Below are 24,276 nucleotides of genomic sequence, written 5' to 3' on the forward strand. Positions count from 1 at the left end.
GGTATCATTCTAAACATAACCAGGTCTTTATTGATGAACTGTTATCCCCTAGATAATGATTTAAACATTCCCATTCTTCTTTCACCATCTAGTTCTTAACGCAAGACAGTTTTTTAGACTTCTCTTTCTCCCCCATCCAGGTGTTTCTGCTACAAAATACAGAAGCACTAGACCTGATAAGGTTGGCCTTGGTTTATAAACCGTAGGTGATTTCCCCCTTTTTCCTTGAAGTGCCTTTTTCAGTGTAAATAGCATAGCTGAAGTTTCTAGGAACAAGTGCTCTTGCTGATGGATGACTGCCTAATGACCTGAGAGAGTCGCTTCACAGCTTTACACTTTTCTATTTCAGTCCTCGGGGAAGCGGCAAAGTTATGATGCTGTCGTACGGCTGAAAATAAAAATAACCTGTTGATGGCACAATCGTTTTTTGGAGAAGGGCTCCTTGCTTGTGTTGCATGCTAGAAATGAAAGCAGGCTAACTCTGAAATACTTGTTCCATAGTTCGGCAGCCACTGTTTGCTAGTAACATTTGGAATGTTAAGCACTAATATGTATTTATAGACCTGGTCTGTAAGCACGACCGGCTACCTGGGAGAGTTCACTTGAGGTCATGTGAAAAGTTGCGTCTCTAGTTTAGACCAATCGCATTGCACGAAGGGTCCCGCCCCCCCCGCCCCCACCTGTTCCTCTTTGAAAACCATCGTTTTAAATGTCAGTGATTTGTGGACTACATTGTGTCCTGTTATCCTAAGGCATTTCATAGAAGGGACCACAAGAGTCATCTGGTTCAATCTTCAATGCAGGAACATCTTTTGGCCCAATGTGGGGCTCGATCCTGGAAATAAGAGTCTTATGCTGTACCAAGTGAGCTATCCCGCAAACCAACTTCAGTGTTGGTGCTGACCTTTAAAGTCCTAAATGGCCTCTGCCCAGTATACCTGAAGGAGCGTCTCCACCCCTATCGTTCTGCCCAGACACTGAGGTCCAGCGCCGAGGGCCTTCTGGCGGTTCCCTCACTGCGAGAAGCAAAGCTACAGGGAACCAGGAAGAGGGCCTTCTCGGTAGTGGCGCCCTCCCATCAGATCTCAAAGAGATAAACAACTACCTGACATTTAGAAGACATCTGAAGGCAGCCCTGTTTAGGGAAGTTTTTAATGTGTGGCATTCTAATGTATTTTTAATCTTTGTTGGAAGCTGCTCAGAGTGGCTGGGGAAACCCAGCCAGATGGGCGGGGTACAAATATTAAAGTATGATGATGCAGAAAAGGACTCGCTAAACAAGCAGAATCAACATCTTACATTGCACCTGCCACCAGCCAGCTCTCATACTTGTTTCGCATTGCTAACAAAGTGAAAAGTTCAAATATATAAAAGGATGTCACATAGAGGAGGGAGAAAGGTTGTTTTCTGCTGCTCCAGAGAAGCGGACACGGAGCAATGGATCCAAACTACAAGAAAGAAGATTCCACCTAAACATTAGGAAGAACTTCCTGACAGTAAGAGCTGTTCGACAGTGGAATTTGCTGCCAAGGAGTGTGGTGGAGTCTCCTTCTTTGGAGGTCTTTAAGCAGAGGCTTGACAACCATATGTCAGGAGTGCTCTGATGGTGTTTCCTGCTTGGCAGGGGGTTGGACTCGAATTCTATGATTCTATGAAATGTTCTATGCCCTCCTTATGGTAGACATAGTATTCTCTTGTGTAAATGATTCAGTTCAGGTGAATTCTCCCAAGTAGTGGCTACACATGGGCTGGGAGCAAGGGAGCCAGTGGATCCTTCATGCCCATCCTGCACTCAGATTCTGCAAAAGTCAATGCATGGGTCTAACATCTGCATGAGGCTCTTGCAAACACAAGTCTAACTCGTTCTGTCCGTTCCCTGGATGGCACACAAGATGTCCATGCAGTTCAGGCCTGGATTTTCTGCTGAGAGGGTCCGTATTCTCACATACATCCAGTGAGAGGTAATCTGTAGCGTTGGAAGAGACCCCCAAGGGTCATCTAGTCCAACCCCCTGCTGTGCAGGAATCTCAACTAGATCATGTAGGACAGGTGGCCTTGCAACCTCTGCTTAAAAAGAACCTCTAAGGAAAGAGAGTTCGCTGCCCATCGCTTTTCTTTGTAGTCTTAAGGGTCCATGAGAGGCTGATTTTTTTTAGTGCAACGGCAGCATTGGGGGAAGGAGTTTCCAGCCCTCCCCTCTCCCCTTGCACCCCTGCCATCGTGGTCTGACTCCCTTCCTCCTGAAGCTGATTTAGGGGGAAACGCAGAGTAGCTTTGTAGTTCGACCCTAACTAGCGTCATAAATCAGAACTGAAGATGGCTGGTTGAATGACTGGGTGCTCCTCTTCCTCTCTTTTTTTCAATTAGGTGCCGTGAAACTTAAAAGTTTGGCATGTGGCAAGCAGCACATCTGGGCCTGTGACAGCGGTGGCGGAATCTACTTCCGGGTTGGGACACAGCCCCTGAACCCCAGTTTGATGCTGCCTGCATGGATCATGATTGAGCCACCAATCCAGGTAGAAAAACAAGTTGCCTTGTTTTTAATTTAAAACCATCAGAATGCCTAAATCCAGCTGAAAAAACACGTAAACGTAATAGGCTGTATGGTAACAACTGCAAAGTTATTTGCTAGTAACTACTTCTCAAAAATTAGATACAGCTTCTCATAGTGTCAAAATCAACATTGTGACATAATATATTAAAATGTAGCTTATTCAGTTGACAACCAAGTCCAGTATGCACAAAATACAAATCCTATTTTGCCAGTGCCGTAATACATTCATTTCTAATTTCTTCATCTTCTCTTGTATTTTACCTCGACCGAGAACCTGTTCCAAATAAGTTCCATGTAGCTGTTATATACAGTACTGAACTATGCACAGCTGATGAAGCCCCTTCGGGCGAAACAGGGGAATATTCAGGAATCCTTCTCTTGTCTATCTGTGCCAGCATCTACCAGTGCCAGTTTCTTTCGTCTACCAACTTTATCATCTTCATTAGACACTTAGAAGATTATTTCATGTCACTCTTCTAAGGAATACGTCAGACAGAAAAACAGAAGAGAAGAGGAAGAAATCAGAAATGAACGTATTACCGCACTGACAAAATAGGATTTGTATTTTGTACATACTGGACTTGGTTGTCAACTGAATAAGCTACATTTTAATATATTATGTCACAATGTTGATCTTGTTTTTAATTCAGCCTCTAATCTTTAGGCCTTCTGGCATGAAAAGATCCCAATTCTTCAGTGGTGGCAAGTGAAGATTCTCAGATCTGGGAATGCTGGACATTGGCTCCCTCGGCCAGTAAAGCAAGATGAGCGCCGCAACCCCAGAGTTGTCCGCGACTGGACTTAACTGTCAGGGGTCCTTTACCTTTACCTTTACAGTGAAGACACTGGCTTGATTTCAATAGGCAGCAAGTTCCAAAATGCAGGTGCTGCTACACTAAATGATTGAGTTCTTACAAAAGGGTATCATGTGGCAGCTGTACCAGTGCTACAAACAGGTTAGTGTATTATACAGCCGCCGCCTTCTTCTTTGGTGATCACTTGTCTTCTATGAATATGGTCTCAACAGGTCTGGGAATGCTGTGGGGCAGGAGGGAGGGCTCAGCTATGGACTTAAGGCTGTCATAGACTTGGTAATATTTAGTAGAAGATTGAGATACCAGAATGAACACTGGTGTGCATGGTCAGAGCACCATTCTGTCTTTCCAGCATAGATCCTAGCTGAATTCCTGCATCTGTTTTTGAAGTGGACGGTGGGGTAGCCTTTAATGGGGGGAAACTGGACTTCTGTAGATGGAGGTGAACTTGATACAACCTGGTTTCTCCTCCTGTTTTGATATCCCATCCCCCCCCAAAAAAACTGGAAATCCTTCCTTTCTTGCCAAACATCAGCAATGCAAGCCTAATGCAGTTGATCTCAAAGAGCAAAGAATTCGGGCTATTCCCTGCCCCCAACCTTCCAGAGAAGTAATCTCTTGGTTACGTAATAGCATCTGGGAGAATTCCAGTTCATTAGGCCAAATGGGTACAAGAAAATGTAAAAAAGTGCAACTTCATGTTGTCTATCGCCCCCAAACCCAGCTCAAATCTAGCTTTCGGCCAACAGATGTTAGCAGGCGAGTGTCTTCTTAGCAAGTCATTCAGCAAGCTTTGCAGAACCCCAGTTAATGTCATTTGGGCTGCACCTCATTGACTTGACCTAGGAGGTTACATTACATTCATGTTCACAGCAATGGGCAAAAGAAGGAATGGCACAGAGCAGGCGGGGAGGGTGAGAGAGGGGTGTTGCCAAGGCTTTCAGTGGCTTCAGGTACAACCCTGCTCTCAGAATACAGCCTCTGCCATCAGTGAGGCAGGACAGCCTGATCCTTCAGCCAGATAGAATAATTTGCTGCTCCTCAGAACTCGTGAGTCATGAAATTTGCCTGCAAGTGGCTGAATTTTCGTCTTTAGCTGCACCACTTGTGTAACACTCCAAAATTCTAGGGCAACACGACTTCTGTCAGGGTTGATACGGATCATAAATCTGTCGCCTAAAATAACATCGCCTTTCTTGGATTTTCGCCGGCGATTTGAGTAACTAGACCTTACCTCTCCTTGTGAATCTGAGCCTTGGCTTTAAATGCTGGCTTATATCTGATAAATGTGCACATGTTCCTTTCATCGTGTTCTCTCCGCAGCTTGTGGGATGACTCCCGACCCCTCTCATGTGAAAGCAGATCGCCTGTTTACCATCCTGTTTTTCTGTTTGCTGAGCCGAGATCAGCGGTCAGCAAAATGACAGGGCGGGGAGCTATTAAAATATGGAACAGTTGTTTATCAAAACATAGCCTGCTCTGCTCTGGACTTCTAACAGTATACAAACAAGCTGTCAGAATGCCCTTTTGCTTTTAAATCTCTTGTCAGGTTTGAGAAAAAAGTCTGTTTTCTGCACCGGCATTTGAGCATCACAGAAGTAAATCCATTGTCTCTTTTGTTTTCATTCATCACAATGGCATTTCTATACTTTTACCATGTAAATCAGATTTTGTTCAACTTATAAATATTAGGGGGTGCGGTGGGGTGTGTGTGTATTTACAGCACACGCTTGTTGAGTAGAATGAAGACCTTTTTGTTTTATTCCTTTAGCAGTTCTAGTAATCTGTAGCCATAATAGATGGGGAGAGAAGTAGTAGTAGTAGTAATAATAATAATAATAATAATCACCATCATAATCATCAGACACCCCATTAAAAATGCACTGGGTGTCTGATTCTGATGATTGTGTTTAGTTCCCAATGCATTTTAATGGGATGTCTGATCCTGATGATCACAGCATAAAATTGCAATACAAAAAGCACAAAATGCATGATTAAAAAAAGAACATAATCAAACCAATAACCCTCTCCCCTCCCAGAACACATTTAAAAGGGTGTTGAATGTCAATCAGCCAAAGGCCTGGTTGAAGAGGAACGTTTTCGCCTGGCTCCTAAAGGTGTCTAATGATGCTTCCATGATATGGTCGTTTAAGTTTCTGTACTTTTATGGGCTTGGGTTCTGAGTTTAACCTGAGGGAAGTTTGCAGAAGGAGGGTTTCCAATTCCTGCAGCTACCTGGATCCCTCCCTCAGAGCCCCTCCAGGTGGGATGGTGGGAGAGGGTCTCCTGGAGACTTTCCTTCCATGAACATCCTTAGATTGATTTATCTTTGCATCCGATAATTCCCCCCCCCCCCCCATCTTTCAGTGCTGTGCTTAAGTCAGAAAATGTGCATTATTTAGTATGGCAAGAGAGAGACTTGCATCTGTGAAAGTGTTCTTCAACGACTCATCCCTGTTTTATCGAGGGCTCATGTGGATATCTGTTGTTGTTGTTGTTTTATGCATTGCCTTAGACGTGAGGATCCCTAGGCGACTTTCATAGAAAGAAAGCCCACTGCATTTTGGTGCCTAGGCAGCAAATCTAACTATTACTTCCCATGATGGTAAAAATGAAATAATAAGCAACTTAATTCACGATTACCTTCTCTTGCTTCTTCCTCCTCCTTAAAGCTAAGACTGACTCCGGCTTTAAAGAAAGAGAGGCAAGAATCCTTAACAAAACGAGTGTTGCCTTGTTTGTGCAGGATGAGCGGCTTATCCTAATTATGGTGTTGGAATATGTTTCTCGTAGCTTTTTTAGTTTCCTACCGTGTCTCAGGGGCGGGAGGCGGGAGATGGTGGCTCAAGTAAGAGAAACGGAAAAGGGAACAGCTGATGGGTGATGCACTCTTTCCAATTCTCAGGTGTTCTTGATATTTATCTCAGATGACACAGGGAATGTAAACAGTGCTGTAAATAAACAGCAGCTTGAAAGGGGATCCAGGAGAGATGCTTAACTAAACTGAGTGAGCAAGGTGACTCATGTGGGCCTCTTGCATTCAGGATTTCTTGAGGCATTGGGGAATTCTGTGCCATGACTCTGATGATGAAACATCCCATCAGTACCTACTAGAGTAGACACTTGACAGGTATTTTAGTGCCTCACCCTGTACAAAAAAAAAAAAAGCTATATCTACAAAAGGAGTGAGAAAGTTACCTCTATTTAGAGCCAGTGTGGTTTAGTGGATGGATTCACTTCAAATTCACACTAGGCCACAAAGGTTACTGGCATAACTTTGATCCAGTCGCTATCTTTCTTGGCCAGCCTGCCTCGCAAGGTTGCTGCGAGGATGCAGTTGGAATGAAGTTATATGGCTTTAGTAGAAATGTTATAAGGATTTAAGTATAAATAGATTAATGGAACTTTAAAAGTAAAATAAGGTTAGAATGTGTTAAGATAATTATTTGACAGATAACAGAGGAAGATGGAAAGGAATTGCTGAAACATTTGACAGAAGTGGAATACAAAAAGGGAGATGTGAGGAGGTCGGTGAAACAAGTGAATGGAAGATATGATATTGAAATTGTTTGAGTGTTTTAAATTGTTTTGTTTGGTTTTGTTTAGTTTCATGTCTTTAGTGTTATGTAGTGTCTTTTTATGGTATTGTATTGGTTTTTATTTTTCTGTTTTTGTTTGGTTTTGTAATGTCTAAACTGTCCAAAAAGCAATAAATATTTTATTTTTTTTTTTGTGTGTGTGTGTGTGTGTATATATATATATATATATATATATATATATATATGATGCAAAGGAGATGGGATGGAAGCACCCTCACTAGAAAGGAGTAGAATAAAAATTTGAGGAGTAATAACATGAATATTGAACTGTTAGAGCCTAACTTAGTGATAGGTAATATAACACAGACACCCCCCCAAAAAATGTTGGTGTACTACTGTTGTAAACAAAATCTGCCCTTCTTCCCTCATGGGGTATCCAAGAGCCCGTATAGAGTCCTTACGTGGGTTCCCTATTGGTAGGAGAAAATAACAGATGCCAACCAGAGAATATCGAGAAGCAAAGCAGCTATTAAGCCTGATCTTTATTAAAGCTGTAGCAGCAGGGTGCTCCCCGCACACGCAGGAAAGGAGGAGGACCCAGAACCCAGGTGTGCCCGCCCTTATATAGACATTTTAAATTCCCTGCCCTGGAGCTCAAAACCACCCCTCCATACATCATACATACATCACACAAGGGGTGTAACCCAAGACCTCCCCCAACAAACATCATACCTACATCACAGAAAAGGTGGTCTACAACAGAAATTTGAATGTCGTTGTTTTTTCAGTCTGCCCGGTTATCTGATAATGCCTTATCTGATTGCCTTTCCTGGTAGTCTGCCCATTCCTTTGAGATGGTGATTACCCAATTCCTGAGACAATGGGAATGTTCCCTCACCCCCTCCCTCCTTGTAGAGAAAACATTTGGTCAGTTTGGGAGTCAAAATAGTTTCAGGACGGTCTTCCTGTGCTGCTCCAGACGGTGTTTCCATGCGCTGCTCTGGTTCGCCAGAAGCCGCTTAGTCATGCTGGCCACATGACCCGGAAGCTGTACGCCGGTTCCCTCGGCCAATAAAGCGAGATGAGCACCGCAAGCCCAGAATCGTCCAAGACTGGACCTAATGGTCAGGGGTCCCTTTACCTTTATAAAGACAGGCCTCCAGTGTCCCTGCAATAGAGATGTGCCCTGCCCCTTCTTTACGCCTCACTATGAAGATCAGTGTGCACATGGTTCCCCGGAAGTCTTCTATTCAGAAGCTGGGCAATCTCAGACATGCTCATCTTTGCAGCTGTTCAGGGTGCCTCAGACCATGCACAAGTCTCTCTGGTTGCCTGGACAAGTGAGTGCAGTTTGCAGATGGGTGCCAAAATCATCCCCAGGAATGCAGAGCTGAAGGGAAGCATGCTCGGCTTTCTACCACTGAACATAAAAGCCACAAAGAGGTTCCTCCCAGGAAGAACATCATAGCAATGGGAATAATAATAATAATTCATTATTTATACCCCGCCCATCTGGCTGGGCTTCCCCAGCCACTCTGGGCGGCTTCCAACAAAATATTAAAATACCATAATGCATCAAACATTAAAAGCTTCCCTAAACAGGGCTGCCTTCAGATGTTGTCTAAAAGTCTAGTAGTTGTTGTTCTCTTTGACATCTGGTGGGAGGGCATTCCACAGGGCGGGCGCCACTACCGAGAAGGCCCTCTGCCTGGTTCCCTGTAGCTTTGCTTCTTGCAGTGAGGGAACCACCAGAAGGCCCTCGGCGCTGGACCTCAGTGTCTGGGCAGAACGATGGGGGTGGAGATGCTCCTTCAGATATACTGGACCAAGGCCTAGCCCTATCAATTGGCCAGAAATGGAGCAACTGCAGAGAGCTTGCTTCATTCTTCCTTGCCAGAAAGCAGGAGTGCCTGGGTGTTGCTGTTTTCCCCTCCTCCCTCCCTGTCACTTTCTCCTTTTGTGCCATGTCTTGTGTATTGAACAAGGAGCATGGAATCGCAGAATTGTAGAGTTGGAAGGGAACCCTGAGGGCCATCTAGTCCAACCCCCTGCAGTGCAGGAATCTTTTGCCCAGCATGGGGCTCGAACCCACAACCCTGAAAAATTAAGAGTCTCATGCTCTACCGACTGAGCTGTCATCTTGTTACTGATCATTGTAACCCCTTTCTGGAGATCTTTTCAGCTGGAGAGCAGGGTAAAAATACTTTATTGCCGTTAGGTCAAGGAATATATGGGCTTTAAAAAAATATTATTTTAGTAGAGTGGAGTTGGGCACAGGAGAAGGTGCATGCAGCAGAGCAGAGTGTGGCTCTGTTTAAGGGTTTTCAGAGGACACCCACGTGTCTGCCTAAGCACATGTTCAAACTTGCAGCACTAAATTTTCCTCCAGGCGCCCAGTTGTACTTTTGGGAATGAAGCTTGTAAAATGAGATTGCAGGATAAAGGTCAGCGATGGGCCCTGCTCACGCATCCTGCCTCCAGTGATTCCCAATGTAGCCCCTGTTTGCTGGTCGCTTTGAGAAGAGGAGCCTTGGGATGCAGGGCTAGCTCATCTTGCTTGTGCCACCCACGTTTGACTGCTTTTCCATTCCTTCTTTCGTTCTCCCTTTTTTGCTCACTTCCCTTTTCATCTTTCAAGTCCTCTTTTCATAACACGTGTGTTGGGGATGCACGAAAGGCTTATTAAAGGCAGGAAAGGATTTCTGAATAATTATCCCGAGTTTGGAGTGATAAAAGTACTGTTTCTGAACACTTACGGGCAGGATTTGCCTGTGCAAGGACATCTGATTGCACAACAGGGCTCCCTACCTTCTCCCGCCCCCCATGCATGCCCTGGATCTCCCAGAATAATATGGGGGGCGGGGGGTGTTTCTATATTATATATTTTGTCATCTCGGTTTGTATTTTTCTGTTGCAAACCGCCCTGTGTTCTTCGAACGAAGGGTGGTATACATCAGGGGTGGGCAACCTAAGGCCCATGGGCCACAAGCAGCCCACAGGGGTCGTTTAACTGGCCCACAAGCCGCCCGCTTGGCGAGTCCCCACATTCTGTTCTAAACCAGCGCAGCATGGGGACTCGCTTCCATGGCACCAGAAATTGCTTCTGCGCAGATGCCGGAAATCGTGTGCATGTGCGCAATCCAGCCCACGGAGGGATCTCCGCTGGAGTGAACTGGCCCAGGCGAGGTAAACCTTGCCGACCCCTGGTATACATAGAACCATAGACTTGTTGGAAGGGAACCCCAGGGGTCTTCTAGTCCAACCCCCTGCAATGCAGGAATCCTCCCCACAGCCGTCCCTGGGTGGACTCAAAGCACCAACTTTCTGGTTAGCAGCCAGATGCACTGACCCATTGAGCCACTGGGACACACATTTAATAATACAGTTTTCGGGTTACGGACACACCAAAACCCGAAAGTACTGGAACGGGTTACTTCCGGGTTTCGGTACTCGCACATGCGCAGAAGCACTAAATTGCGCTTTGTGCATGCGCAGAAGCGCAGAATCACAACCCACGCGTGCAGAGACACGACGCTGAGGGTTGCAAACGTGCCTCCTGCATGGATCACGTTCACAACCCGAGCATCCACTGTAGTAATAATAATAATAATTAATAATCTGCAATGCTTGCACAGGTGGAACAGCAGGAGCGCAGTGTTCAGTTCCACCCTGTATCCTCCAAGTTGATGAGGCTCGTTTGACATCACCATGAAACAGAGCTTTTAGTCTCATCGGCCCAGTCCTATGGGATGCTCGTCCAGCAGAGATTCAGCAGGTGTCTTCTGCCTTAACTTTCAAACATTTGCGGGGGAATGTTTTCTGTGTCGCCAGGCTTACGCAGACAATTAAGAAACTATTTCCTGTAATAGTTAGCTGATGATCCGCTACCTTAAATTTTGTACGCGGTGTGTGTGTGTGTGTGATGCTTGTGAACCGCTTTGATATTTTTTATGATGCAGTATACAAGTATTTTTTTCCCCATAAATGCAATAGGTTTATAGTCTAAGCAACAGCATCTGGTGCATTTAAAAGCTAGCAGGGTTTTTTGGTGGCTTTTGTGAACCAAAGCCTAGTTTGTCAGATGCCTAAACCATTGGCAAAAAGCGGCACCGTGCTTGACTTTGCCTCAGGGCTAAGATTCAGCAACCACATAACCGGAGTCTTAAAATTCAGCCTTGGATTTAAAAAAAGAGTCTGGCTTGCATTCCATATTACTGGCCAACATGCATGTGGGGAATATGTGATTTGGAGTGGGGGGGGGGGGGGACAGAGGAAGAAGGACAAAACATAAAAGTAACTGCGTTTGACCCGTAAAGAAAAATCTCCTAAGTTGGCTGCTAATGTGTAATGAGTAAAAGATCCCTTGCAATACCCAACAGCTATTCCTTCATGTTTGTTATTGTTTCTGTTGGTGTTATGAAGGCATTTCACAGTTCATACTCAACCGTGCAGTTACACAAGACTGGGGGAGGCATTGTGTGGGTGTGGGACTCTGAAGAGCCTCATACGAAACTCTCCTGCTTGACTTCCTTTGTGCAGCAACGTGCTTGCTATCTGCCTGTACAGCTTACTGTGGGTGCTGCAAAGCGATAAGAAATGATGTGTTCCGCATAAGATACTGGTAACTTCAAAGAGCTGGCTAACATTTCACCTGCAATGCTCAAATGGCCCTTAAAATAAGTTGGCATCGGTGACATTTGCAGTAGCCGTTGTTGACACACACAGCGATCCTTCTCACGATTCAGCAGCAGAGGCTTCATTTATAAATGTTTGCTTTTTTTAGAGAACAAGATAACCCCCCCCCCCTGTTTTGTTGTCATCTGTAGACCAGAGTGTGGTGTGCTAGATCAGCATTCTGTGTTCAGGACCCAGACATCATAACACAGGGCCAAGAGTGGCCTGAAACCTGTCTTCCACCTCATCCCCAATGCATAGTCATCCAGACATTTAAACCTCATCGATAGCTAAAACTAGGGGTGGAGAGCCAGAGGCTGAATTCGGCCCTGCAGGCTCTCAATCTGGCCCTTGGCACTCTCCATAAGCACACCCTCTCCCCAGGCCATGCCCCTCATGGCTTCTGCTCTGCTCCCACCTTGAATGTTTTTAACCTGGTTCTAATGTGTCCTTGGGGTGCAAATAATGCTTCTTGCTTGCCTGCGTAGAGTCTGGAGAGAGGGCTTTTTGCGTATGTTGGTAGAAACCTCAGGCTTTTGGGTGTCTGGAATTTAGCCTCTTGTTGTTGCTGTTGTTTAGTCATTTAGTCGTGTCCGACTCTTCGTGACCAGAGCACACCAGGCACTCCTGTCTTCCACTGCCTCCCGCAGTTTGGTCAAACTCATGCTGGTAGCTTCAAGAACACTGTCCAGCCATCTCGTCCTCTGTCATCCCCTTCTCTTTGTGCCCTCCATCTTTCCCAACACCAGGGTCTTTTCCAGGGAGTCTTCTCTTCTCATGAGGTGGCCAAAGTATTGGAGCCTCAGCTTCAGGATCTGTCCTTCCAGTGAGCACTCAGGGCTGATTTCCTTAAGAATGGATCAGTTGGATCTTCTTGCAGTCCATGGGACTCTCAAGAGTCTCCTCCAGCACCATAATTCAAAAGCATCAATTCTTCGGCGATCAGCCTTCTTTATGGTCCAGCTCTCACTTCCATACATCACTACTGGGAAAACAATAGCTTTAACCATACGGACCTTTGTTGGCAAGGTGATGTCTCTGCTTTTGTACAAGAGGTGATGCCTCTTGTACAAAGGTAATGATCTCCCTTCATCACCCACCCCCTTCTCATTTCACCCAGCACCACCTGCAACGGCATGTATCCCCAGGAGGGTTCCCTATTAGGGCATGGGGCCCTCGGGCTGAAAGCCTGATGTTGCCCTGGGAGGGGTCCCTAGGGCATGGGCAGAATTCAGGATGACTCGCATGCTGCCGCCGTCGTGGCAGTGCAAAGTAGCGGGGCACAGGCAAGATCTTGCTTTGTGCAAAGAGAGATAGAGATCACACACCCAAAAACTTAGTCGCACATTGATCTTGTAGTTCAGATCACACAGCCCAGGGGAAGGGGTCTTTGGGTCACTTGCCAGTTTGAGCTGGAGGAGAGTTTTTCATCCCAATCGCTGTGATCAGATTCTGACTGGAAAGGGGATGAGCTTCTTTGGCTCCTAATACAGTGGTGCCTTGCAAGACGAAAAGAATCCGTTCCGCGAGTCTCTTCATCTTGCGGTTTTTTTCGTCTTGCGAAGCAAGCCCATTAGCGGATTAGCGCTATTAGCGGTTTAGCGGCTATTAGCGGCTATTAAAGGCTTAAGGGATTAGCGGATTAGCTGCTAAAAGGCTATTAGCAGCTTAGATCAGCTGATAAGTGGCTTAGCGAACAGCTGATAAGCGGCTTATCGAACAGCTGTTAAGCGGCTTAGGGGCTTGGGAAAAAGGAGGGGAGGGAGGAAAAACACCCAGGAATCGCAAGACATTTTCGTCTTGCGAAGCAAGCCCATAGCAAATTCGTTTTGCGAAGCACCTCCAAAACGGAAAACCCTTTCGTCTAGCGGGTTTTCCGTCTTGCGAGGCATTCGTCTTGCGGGGCACCACTGTACACTCAGCATCCATTCTCCCGGTAGCCATAATTTCGCTAAAGGGTAAGATACAGAGTGTAGATCGAGTTGTACAGAATGGCGATAATTCAGACAGGCAGCTTTTTACTCCAGAGCACAATGCCTATGTATTCTATAATGTAGAAATAATAGGGAGCCAAAAGAAGCAAAAGGCATTGACACTGCAAATAGCAAGGGCTTGTGCGCATGTATCATATTTGGATGTATTCTGCATTATTTGGTATTTAAATTGAAACACGATGGGAAACTTCTGGAGGATGCAGTCATGAAAAATGAAATGTGTGTGTGTCAGAGAGCGAGAGACGGAGAGAAGAGAATCTCTTTGTAAGAATAGTATGACATGGAGTCTCTCCCTACCATATTTCTCTTTCCATTACAGATTTGCTTCCTGTTGCGGAAATTTGGCACCGAGTTCAGATTTTAAAACAGAAGCATTACATAAATATCATTAGTTACTTTGGGTTTTTGGAGAAATTGATATTGAGCCTGCATTTTACGGGTGTTTTTTGCCTTCCCAGAGGCGATCAAATGGAAAGTTATCTATTTGCTTTGAGTTTGCTTTCTGCAATAAATAACAATAATGCTGCTTTTTCTGAGGCTCTTTTGACTGCCAATATACACCCAGCACTTTCTCTCCGCTCCTTCCAGCAGTTCATCTTTAATTTAACTTCCCGCCTCTCAGTCAGTGCCGATCCATTAGAGAGGGTTTGTATCAAACGGCAGAGGATGACCGCTGTATTATCTTTTGCAGCCAGTTGGAGTCAACTTGGTTAGTGTGTTCTCAAGTCCCAACGATCAGAGCCTGTGGGCGATCGACAACAAATGGAACGTCCATGTTCGCACGGGGATTACAGAGGAGATGCCTGTAGGCACAGATTGGGAACAGGTTCCAGGTGAGAAGATTTTGCCTTCATCATTTGGTTGCTGTTGAAATGCCATTGGGAAATGTGTAACCTCCCTTTCCCCCATGAAATTAGAAGCAGAGGAAAAAGTAGAAGCGGTGTGTCGCTGTTCCTCCTCCTCCTCCTCCCTGCCTTCTTTTTGCATTTCCCTTTAGTGACACTGTATTTTGCTTTTGTATTCGCTCTTCTGTACTTTGACCAAACTTATCCTTCGGCTTCAGGGCTTCAGGCATGCCAGCTGGCGATAAGTACAAGGACTGTTTGGGCACGTTGTCCGAATGGCGACATAGCACGTCGGTACGGCATCACGGATAAAAACCCCGCAGGAGATTACTGGAAGAAGATTCCAGGGAATGTTACCTGTTTGACAGGTGAGTTGTGTTTTGTTCTCTTTTTTTATACAGTGGTACCTCGGGTTAAGTACTTAATTCGTTCTAGAGGTCCGTTCTTAACCTGAAACTGTTCTTAACCTGAAGCACTACTTTAGCTCACGGGGCCTCCTGCTGCTGCCGTGCCACTGGAGCACAATTTCTGTTCTCATCCTGAAGCAAAGTTCTTAACCTGAGGTACTATTTCTGGGTTAGCGGAGTATGTAACCTGAAGCGTATGTAACCCGAGGTACTACTGTATATACATGCTCTTGCGGTCTTGTGGGGCTTGTAGTGGGAATTGCACCCAGTACAGTCATACCTTGGGTTACAGACGCTTCAGGTTGTGCGTTTTTGGGTTGCGCACCGTGCCGAACCCGGAAGTACCGGAACAGGTTACTTCCAGGTTTCGGCGCATGCGCAGAAGCGCCGAATCGTGACCCATGGTGCTGCAGGTTGCGAACGCTGCAGGTTGCGAATGTGCCTCCTGCATGGATCACGTTCGCAACCCGAGCGTCCACTGTACTTGAAACATGAAGCATGCTGGTCTGAGCAGGAGCATAAGTAATAGCTGGATCGCTCAGTGGGTGGAGCAGGCAACTCTTCATCTTGGTCATAGGTTCAAGCCCCATGTTGGGCAAAAGATTCCTGCATTGCAGGGGGTTGGTGTAGATGACCCTCAGGGTCCCTCTTTCCAACTCTACAATTCTATGTTGTTGTTTTCAAAGTGTTGAATGTCCTCTTCTTAAAGAGAACATTGGATGAATACAGTCATACCTTGGTTTTCGAACAGCTTTGTTCTCAAACATTTTGGCTCGCAAACCAGGAAGTGACTGTTCCGGTTTGCAAACCATTTTTGGAAGCCGAACATCTGACAGGGCTTCAGCGGCTTCTGATTGGCTGCAGGAGCTTCAGCAGAGAGGGAGAGCTGCGCAGCACCCCTTCAGCCAAGCTGGAGGAGAAAAGGGGCTCCATTTCTCCTGCCGCTTCGCTGAAGGGGCGCTGAGCAGAGAGGGGGAGAATTTCTTTTTCTTCTTCTCCCCCTCTAAAACAAGGTGCATCCTATGGTCGGGTGCGTCCTATAGAGCGAAAAATACAGTAAGTAGGAATAGTTGCAGCGATACTGTCAAACAACTCCCCACCCCATCTTGCCTTCAGCTGAACTGTTGAGCCTGTTAGGCTTCAAATGGGATCTTTAGCACAGGAGACGCAGCAATGCAAAGCAGGCAATGCTTCTGGGAGTTGTAGTACAGGATGGGATGGACTCCTTAGCTAACAGCCTGTCTGTTGGCCTGCTAAAATTGAACCTGGCAACTTTTTTCTTCCCCAGCTACTCCTCTAGATGAACTGTGGGCCGTTGGTCCTTCAGGCTGCCTCCTTCAGCGCCTCACTAAGACCTTCCGCCATTCTCACACGTTGCAGAAACACAGCGACGCTTCCATGTCGTTCCACTCAGACGAAGACGAATGGGAGGTAATATGAGGCCCCCCCAGGACCTGGAGCACTGAAACAGCATGGAGATGCACGTGGGAGTGTCGGGCCAGCGTCTGACAACAATTAGCACTTTGATATATAAAACACTGACTTTGTCGAATATCCCCCAAACCGTGTAGTGAGGTGTCTTGTTTCTGTATCTCTTGGGCGAGATGGGCAACGTGGCTTTAAGAAGTCTTTGCCGTAGCTGTACCGTTTAAAAATACTTATCGATTTAACCTCGTTAGCAGCAAAACAGATGTTGCTCTAGCATGCAAATTAATATCTGTGCGACATTGGGGAGGACGTCTGTTACATAGGCTGAACAGCAGAAATGCATTTTTTAATGTCCTTGTACTTTTACACCGCGCAGGGGGAAATGGGTGCAATGTGGAAGACGGTTACATTTCAGAACGAGAGAACCTTTCTCAGTAGAAAGTCAACTTAGCAAGGCACAGTCTGGCAATTGAGGTGAAAAACTCTTGGGACCATTTTCGTTGTAACTTCCAGGGTTCCACTGAACCTTCACTCTGCGGTTACTAATTTCATACCTTGCTGAAAAGGTTGGGTTCATCCCAGGCTTTGTGCAGACATTGGCTCCTCTTATGCCTAAAACCGGGACACTAATGGCTTTTGTTTCATAGATACCCATGAGAGGATTAGGCAGAACATTGCTTGTAATATGAAGGGGGTGGGCTGTGGGTGCCCATTGAGATCCATGCTTGGCCTGACTGAACTGTAACTAGAGCAGACTCAGAATTTCCACTTTTGTATCACGAAACAAAACGAAAATAAAGAAATTGCATCTCACGAGAGAGTCTCTGGTATTGGTTAGGTTTTGTCTTCAGAATGGTCCTTTTTTAAAAAAGCTATATTAGCTATATATTGCAATGTCTTATACTTGAGATGTTTACAGCAGAAGTGCTTGATAATTTACTAATCACTGCAATTTACCGTATTTTTCCGTCTATAAGACTCCTCCATGTATAAGACGCCCCCATTTGGGGGGACTCAGATTTAAGAAAATGGGGGGAGATGTATCTGTGTATAAGACACCCCCAATTTTTGACATTATTTTTTAGGGGGGAAACCTAGTCTTATACATGGAAAAATACGGTATATTTCATGAAGAGTTAAAAAAAAACAACCAACCCAAAACTCTAGGAAAGAGCTTGATTCCAATGGCTTGGATGGGAAAGCCTTCCCTTATAGTTTTAAGGATATGTTTATTTGAGGAACAGAAGCACCCTTGGGGTTTTTTAAGCAGCTGCTAATGAAACTGTGGATGAGCCAACTTAACAGCAGGGACTGGGGGGGGGGGGGCACGTGTGGAGAGGCTTTGGGAACCCAATGCCCAGGTCAAGTGCCACGCCTGTTTCCTCCTTAAACTGCCCTGTGGTAGATTTTCTGGGGCGAAACCACTGCAAACCAAGAACACAGCACCTCTGCATATCGAGAACTTAACATTTGGTCACGGCAGATACCTGTTTTGCAACAAGCGCTTGCATAATGAGTTTTACGCTTCTTCCCTTTCAGTTTAGGGTGACTAGCAGGTCATATTTGTTTCCCTCTGAGACCTGATCTGTTTTGCTCGATCCCTTCCTCATCTATATATGGAGCCGGCCTCGGAGTTTCTTTTTATAGTCTGCCACTGGATCATAACCAACTCAGCTGCCAAGGTTCACCCAGGTCACTAGATGGTCCGTTTGGGGAGCTTCATCGGCAAGCGAGATGTCAAAAGGCATCCAAGACATTTCTCTGAAGTGGGGAACTTCTGGAGGGTGGAAACAGGGCTGTTTTGCACTCTTCGTGGTCAAGAACCAGATGTTCATGTTACAGTACTGAAATATTATACTTTTTTAATTAAAAAAAGACCTCATGATAACAGCTTGGCTTGCTAGTTTGTATTCTCTGTAATAGGGCACCTTGCTTTGTTCATTAATATTAGCTGGTGTTTACAACCCTTTTAAGCCAATAAGTTTTTTTTATTATTATGTTTCATCCAACAGTCTGAAATGTTTACCATCTTTAGTTTCATTTCTGTACACCTGTGCATGTGGTTTTTTCCCCCCATTGTGCTTTCAGATAAGTGCAATAAACTATCCTTTTTCTTAAAAAAATAATGCTTGGATTTATTTATTTTTAAATACGGCTTTCGTGGGGCAACTTAACATCACTAAACCAATACACAAACTGCAATGTGAGCTGAAATGGAGTAACAACTCACCCAAGATTCAGTTTTCTTCTGCAAAGCCTGGAATAACTCAAATGCGACCGCATGGACCATTCAAGCTGAGCATACACCAAATATTCTGTCCTGGTGCACTGCAAACACGCAGTCACTCTTGCATGGTGGCGCAGGGGACATGCAGCTCTCCAAATGTTGCTGGACTGCGACTCCCATCGGTCTCAGCCGGTGTGGCCAAAGCTCAGGGATGATGGGAGTTGGGAGTCCAAACAATGGAAGGCCACTGGTTCCCCATCATGGGACTCTCCTGTATCTACAGCTCTTGAAGCCATGTGTCTGAAAAGACAAGACATGCATCTTTGGAGTAGTGGGAGCTGCAGGGGTCTCTGCTTAAGTAACATTAGCCTGAGGTGGTGTAGTGGTTAGTGCGCTGATCTAAGACCTGGGAGATCAGGGTTCGATTCCCCACTTGGCCATGAAGCTTGTTGGGTGACCGCAGGCCAGTTACTGCCTCTCAGCCTAGCCCACCTCACAGGGTTGTTGTGAAGGTAGAATGGAGAGGAAGGGGAATCATGCACACCACCTTGAGCTGCATTTGGTACAAATGTAATACCGTATTTTTCCGTCTATAAGACGCCCCCATGTATAAGACTATTGGGGGGGGCCTCCAATTTAAGAAAATGGGGGAAGATCTATCCGTGTATAAGACACCCGCAATTTTTGCACATTATTTTTTTGGGGGGAGGGGAACCTAGTCTTATACACAGAAAAATACGGTAAATAAATCCCTTTCCCTGATGCAAAATATTAGGAGGTAACTGAAGAAAAGGAAGCATGGCAATTTGATCCCTTGCCAAGCAGAGAACATTTCTGCGCATTCTCCTATCTCGTGACGGTCTTTGTATATCGACGTTGCTAACTGTAATCAAGGTGTATAGATGACCAAATAACCCTAAGTATTCCATTACACTAGCGTTATTTCTTCATGCATGTATAGAGATCTCGAAGAGCAGAGGACAGTCAGGAAAGAGTGGATTTCCGCAGTGTTACAAAGGAAGAAGGCAGAGAGTTTGGCAGCAGGACTGAGCATGCGAAATGGCAATTTAGTGCCTGGAAATATACTTGATCTCGTACAGGCACTGCTTAATAATGGCAGGCGCATTAATGTCTAATGAGGCCAACACTGTTGTTACTATAACTATGAAGTGAATTAATAATGGCTTAAAATGATTCCCAGTCATGTATCGCATTCCAAATAAACTCGTGAAAAAGAAGCTTTTAGTCACAGACGTTTAAATATAATATGTGTGGTAGATCCTTGCTGTCACTTCTGGGGACAAAAGAAAAGTTGTTCTGTTTTCTTGGGGAAATTTTCTTTTGAATATTTAGATTTCCTAGATAAATAAATGAGCATTCTTTCTTTCTTTCTTTCTTTCTTTCTTTCTTTCTTTCTTTCTTTCTTTCTTTTGTATCCTGCCTTTCTCCCACAGACCCAAGGCATCTCACAGCATTACTACTACTACAAATACTACTACTATTATATTTATATTTATATGCCTCCCATCTGACTGGGTTTCCCCAGCCACTCTGAGCAGGTCCCAACAAAATATTAAAAACACAATAAAACATTGACCATTAAAAACTTCCTTAAACAGGGCTGCTTTCAGATGTCTTCTAAAAGTCATGTAGTTCTTTATCTCTTGGACATCTGATGGGAAGATGTTCCACAGGGTGGGTGCGACTACCAAGAAGGTCCCTGGAACCTCACTTCTTGCAATGAGGGAACCGCCAGATGATGATGATGATGATGATGATGATGATGATAATAATAATAATAATAATAATAATAATTTATTATTTATACCCCGACCATCTGACTGGGTTTCCCCAGCCACTCTGGGTGGCTTCCAACAAAACACTAAAATATAATAACCTATTAAACATTAAGAGCTTCCCTAAACAGGGCTGCGTTTAGATGTATTCTAAAAGTTTGGTAGGCCCTCCCCTCGGAGCTGGACTTCAGTGTCCGGGCTGAACGATGGGGGTGGAGATGTTCCTTCAGGTAAACAGGGCCGAGGCGTAAATTAAGACAAGTCTTTAAAATAATGAGGCCTCAACTGCAGTCTATAGTGTTATCCAGCAGTGGTACCTCAGGTTACAGACGCTTCAGGTTACAGACTCCTCTAACCCAGAAATAGTACCTCGGGTTAAGAACTTTGCTTCAGGATGAGAACAGTAATCGCGCGGCGGCAGCGGGAGGCCCCATTAGCTAAAGTGGTGCTTCAGGTTAAGAACAGTTTCAGGTTAAGAACGGACCTCCGGAACGAATTAAGTTCTTAACCTGAGGTACCACTGTAGTGGATTCAAGCATCTACTATTTCTACATAGTACATGGAATAGTCTTGTGACGTCACAGCAGCACTTGACATGGAATTGCAATGGTTGGTATGATAGATAGCTTCACCTACCTCCCTAATTCATTTTTTCCCCATAAGGCTCTGCCTATGTTAACTTGTGTGGGACGCGGGTGGCGCTGTGGGTTAAAGCCTCAGTGCCTAGGGCTTGCCGATCGAAAGGTTGGCGGTTCGAATCCCCGCGGCGGGGTGCGCTCCCGCTCTTTGGTCCCAGCGCCTGCCAACCTAGCAGTTCGAAAGCACCCCCGGGTGCAAGTAGATAAATAGGGACCGCTTACTAGCGGGAAGGTAAACGGCGTTTCCGTGTGCGGCTCTGGCTCGCCAGAGCAGCGATGTCACGCTGGCCACGTGACCCGGAAGTGTCTTTGGACAGCGCTGGCCCCCGGCCTCTTTGAGTGAGATGGGCGCACAACCCTAGAGTCTGTCAAGACTGGCCCATACGGGCAGGGGTACCTTTACCTTTACCTATGTTAACTTGTAGATTAAGGACTGCACATGCAATTTTGCCTTTCATCTCTCATACCAATTGAATTATGGTGCCAAGATGGGCTGCTCATCTTGGCACAGCTCAAAGCAGGCTCTTCCTGACTCCGATACTGCTGATTTATGCCTTCTGAGATTTCTTCGGCTCTATGATATACTCCAGTAGTTCTACTGGAAAAGGGGATCTCATCAGATTAGCTCTGATGTACCTCCCGTCTCTATAATTCCACCGGCTGCAGAACAAATTGAATATGCTATCTTTGAAACATTATAGTCTTACAATTCTGCCTTACAAAGCAGCATGTGTCATATTTCTCTTAAAGTGTTTTACATTTTCATTTTGCCCTGTCATTTGTTATGCTTATTTGTTAATTTATATATCTTATTTTTTGCTCTATAAGACTCACTTTTTCCCTCCTAAAAAGTAAGGGGAAATGTGTGTGCGTCTTATGGAGCGAATGCAGGCTGCGCAGCTATCCCAGAAGCCAGAACAGCAAGAGGGATCGCTGCTTTCACTGCGCAGCAATCCCTCCTGCTATTCTGGCTTCTGAGATTCAGAATATTTTTTTTCTTGTTTTCCTCCTCCAAAAACTAGGTGCGTCTTGTGGTCTGGTGCGTCTTATAGAGTGAAAAATATGGTATATTAAGTCAGACCACTGGACCAATTAGCTCAGGTGTCCCCAAACTAAGGCCCGCAGGCCGGATAAGGCCTGAGGGACTCATTTATCCGGCCCGCGGCAATCCCTGCCTCCCGCTGCCGCCGCCTGTTCTTACCGGCACAGCACGGCGCGGCTGCCCACTTCTGGGTTGGAGGAGCACTGGAAATAGCTTGTGCGCATGTGCAAGCGTTATTTCTGGTGCACATCCGGGTCGTAGGAGGCACATTTACATGCGCACAAGCTATTTCCGGTGCTCCTCTGACCCGGAAGTGTGCTGGAAATAGCATGTGGGCACGCGTATGGGAACGTGCTCCCCCGCCCTCCGGCCTACCACGCGATCGGTGCTGGAGACACCGGCCTGAGGCGCGGTAAGTTTGCTGACCCCTGATCTAGCTTAACATTGCATGCACTGACTGGCAGCAGCAGCTGTCCTAAGTTTCAGGCAGGAGTCTTTTCCTAGCCCAAACTGGAGATGCTGGGGATTCAAGTTGGGACCTCCTTCATGCAAAGCAGATACCACAGAGCTATGGCCCTTTCCTTTGCAATGCCAGTTTCCCAAATTGGGATCTGGCTGCTCTACCAGTTAACTTGCAAAATCAGCATCCCTTGGGAGGAGAGTCCGTTCGCCCTGTGGCTGAGAGCCCTCCTCCCATTATAAGAGAGCCCCCTTCAGCAGCAGAAGGAGGCAGGGCCTTGAGTCTTCCCTGTAATAAACGAAAATCTGCCCTTATTCCCTTATGGGGGACACAAGAGCCCTTATAGAGTCCTTTGTAGGTTCTCCATCAGTTGGAGAAAAGAACAGAGGCCAACCAGAGAATATTGAGAAGCAAAGCAGCTTGTAAGCCTGATCTTTATTGAACTGTTGCAACAGGGTGCTCCCCTCACCTGCAGGAAAGGAGGAGGGCCCAGAACCCAGGGGTGCCCGCCCTTATATAGACATTTTAAATTTCCCACCCTGGAGTCCAAGACCACCCCCAGAAACATCATACATACATCACAGAATGGGTGTAGCTCAAGACCACCCCCCAGACACATCATACCTACATCACAGAAAGGGCGGTCTACAGCAGAAATCTGAGCGCGTTGTTTATCTCCTGTCGTCGTTTAGCTCCTGTCTAGCAGGTTACCTGTTAATGCTTACTTGATTGGATACCCTGGGGAGCCTGGCTAGCCTTTTGTACAGTGGTACCTCGGGATGTGAACGGGATCCGTTCCGGAGCCCCATTTGCATCCCAAACAGAACACAAGACACGTCTGTGCATGTGCGGGTCACGTTTCGCCGCATCAGCACATGCACGTGACCTCATTTTGACCGTCCGCACATGCGTGAGCGGCAAAACCTGGAAGTAACGTGCTCTGTTACTTCCGGGTTGCTGCGGAGCACAACCCGAATGCGCTCAACATGAAGCATATTCAACTCGAGGCATGACTATAGTGACAAATACCCTGTTCATACACAGATATACCCTTAAGACAGGTTTTGTGAATGAAAAGACAATGGGGAGGCTTTTCCATTTTCCTTTGACCTTGCAGAGAGAACATTCGGTCAGTTTGGGAGCCAAAATGGCTCCAGGACTGCCCTCCTGTGCTGCCTCAGACATGTGGCCCATACATTTATGTAAGTGTTTGCCTGGCAAATCCACGAACATTTATTATTTATATATATAAGACCTTAATTGTTTTATTTCATCCCCCCCCCCAAGGTTTTTCTGCCCCTGCACACTGTCCCGTGGAGCTGATTTGCGATGAAGCGAGATCACGCTCCAAGGGGGTCCAGTGCTTAATGTTTTCTTTCTCTCCCTGCCTGTGCTTTATATCCCTCCACGCACATGGAAACACTGCAAGGTTTTGCCGGTTTCTGGGCAACTGTTTCTAACACATGTGTGCCAAAGTGGGAGGTAAAGAGCCGGGAGTCTTTCAACTTCAGGACAAAGGGGCTGCAGATTGCAGAGGCTCAAGATCTCTCGCAGCTGTTGTGTGGCTTCCTACTACCCAGCTGGAGCAGATTCCTTTTTTAAAAACTGCAGCATTAAAAAATTGAGATGAGCCTGCTGCTGGATCAGGCCAGGGGCCCATCTACTCCAGCATCCTGTTCTCACAGTGGCCAGCAAGCAGGATCCAAGCACAAGAGCTCCCCTCCTGCGGTTTCCAGCTGCTGGTATTCAGAAGCATTGCTGCCTCTAGCTGTGGTGTCATTTATTCTGAATAAGGAAGAAGACCAGAGCTAAGGTTTGGCCAGGCCTCAGCAGAGCTCCATATCTGGTTTTCAGTGC

The 24,276-nt window shown here is 45.9% G+C and overlaps 1 protein-coding gene and 1 long non-coding RNA gene across 5 annotated transcripts in view; one reads left to right on the top strand and one right to left on the bottom strand.

The window, feature by feature from the left end:
• Positions 1 to 18,379, top strand: part of TECPR2 (tectonin beta-propeller repeat containing 2) — a 54,339-nt gene extending 35,960 nt beyond the window's left edge. For 3 of the 4 annotated variants that reach the window (XR_014509604.1, XM_083433653.1, XM_083433652.1), the window contains exons 18-21: positions 2,368 to 2,516; positions 14,268 to 14,409; positions 14,640 to 14,789; positions 16,117 to 18,379. Coding sequence is in view for 2 of the 4 variants with exons in the window: in XM_083433653.1 (XP_083289779.1) it covers positions 2,368 to 2,516; positions 14,268 to 14,409; positions 14,640 to 14,789; positions 16,117 to 16,268 (593 nt within the window). In the remaining 2 variants the exon portion in view is untranslated. The remainder of the gene's footprint in view (positions 1 to 2,367; positions 2,517 to 14,267; positions 14,410 to 14,639; positions 14,790 to 16,116) is intronic. The other variant, XR_014509605.1, reaches the window with a different exon arrangement.
• LOC310678091 lies at positions 17,398 to 23,299 on the bottom strand. Its single transcript, XR_014511610.1, has 2 exons — positions 22,119 to 23,299; positions 17,398 to 18,783 (listed from the first exon to the last, which is right to left on the bottom strand). It is a non-coding gene; the product is annotated as an uncharacterized lncRNA (long non-coding RNA).
• Between the last annotated feature and the right edge of the window lie 977 nt (positions 23,300 to 24,276).

Source organism: Podarcis tiliguerta, assembly GCF_965153285.1.
Source record: "Podarcis tiliguerta genome assembly, chromosome: 1".
NCBI lineage: Eukaryota > Metazoa > Chordata > Lepidosauria > Squamata > Lacertidae > Podarcis > Podarcis tiliguerta.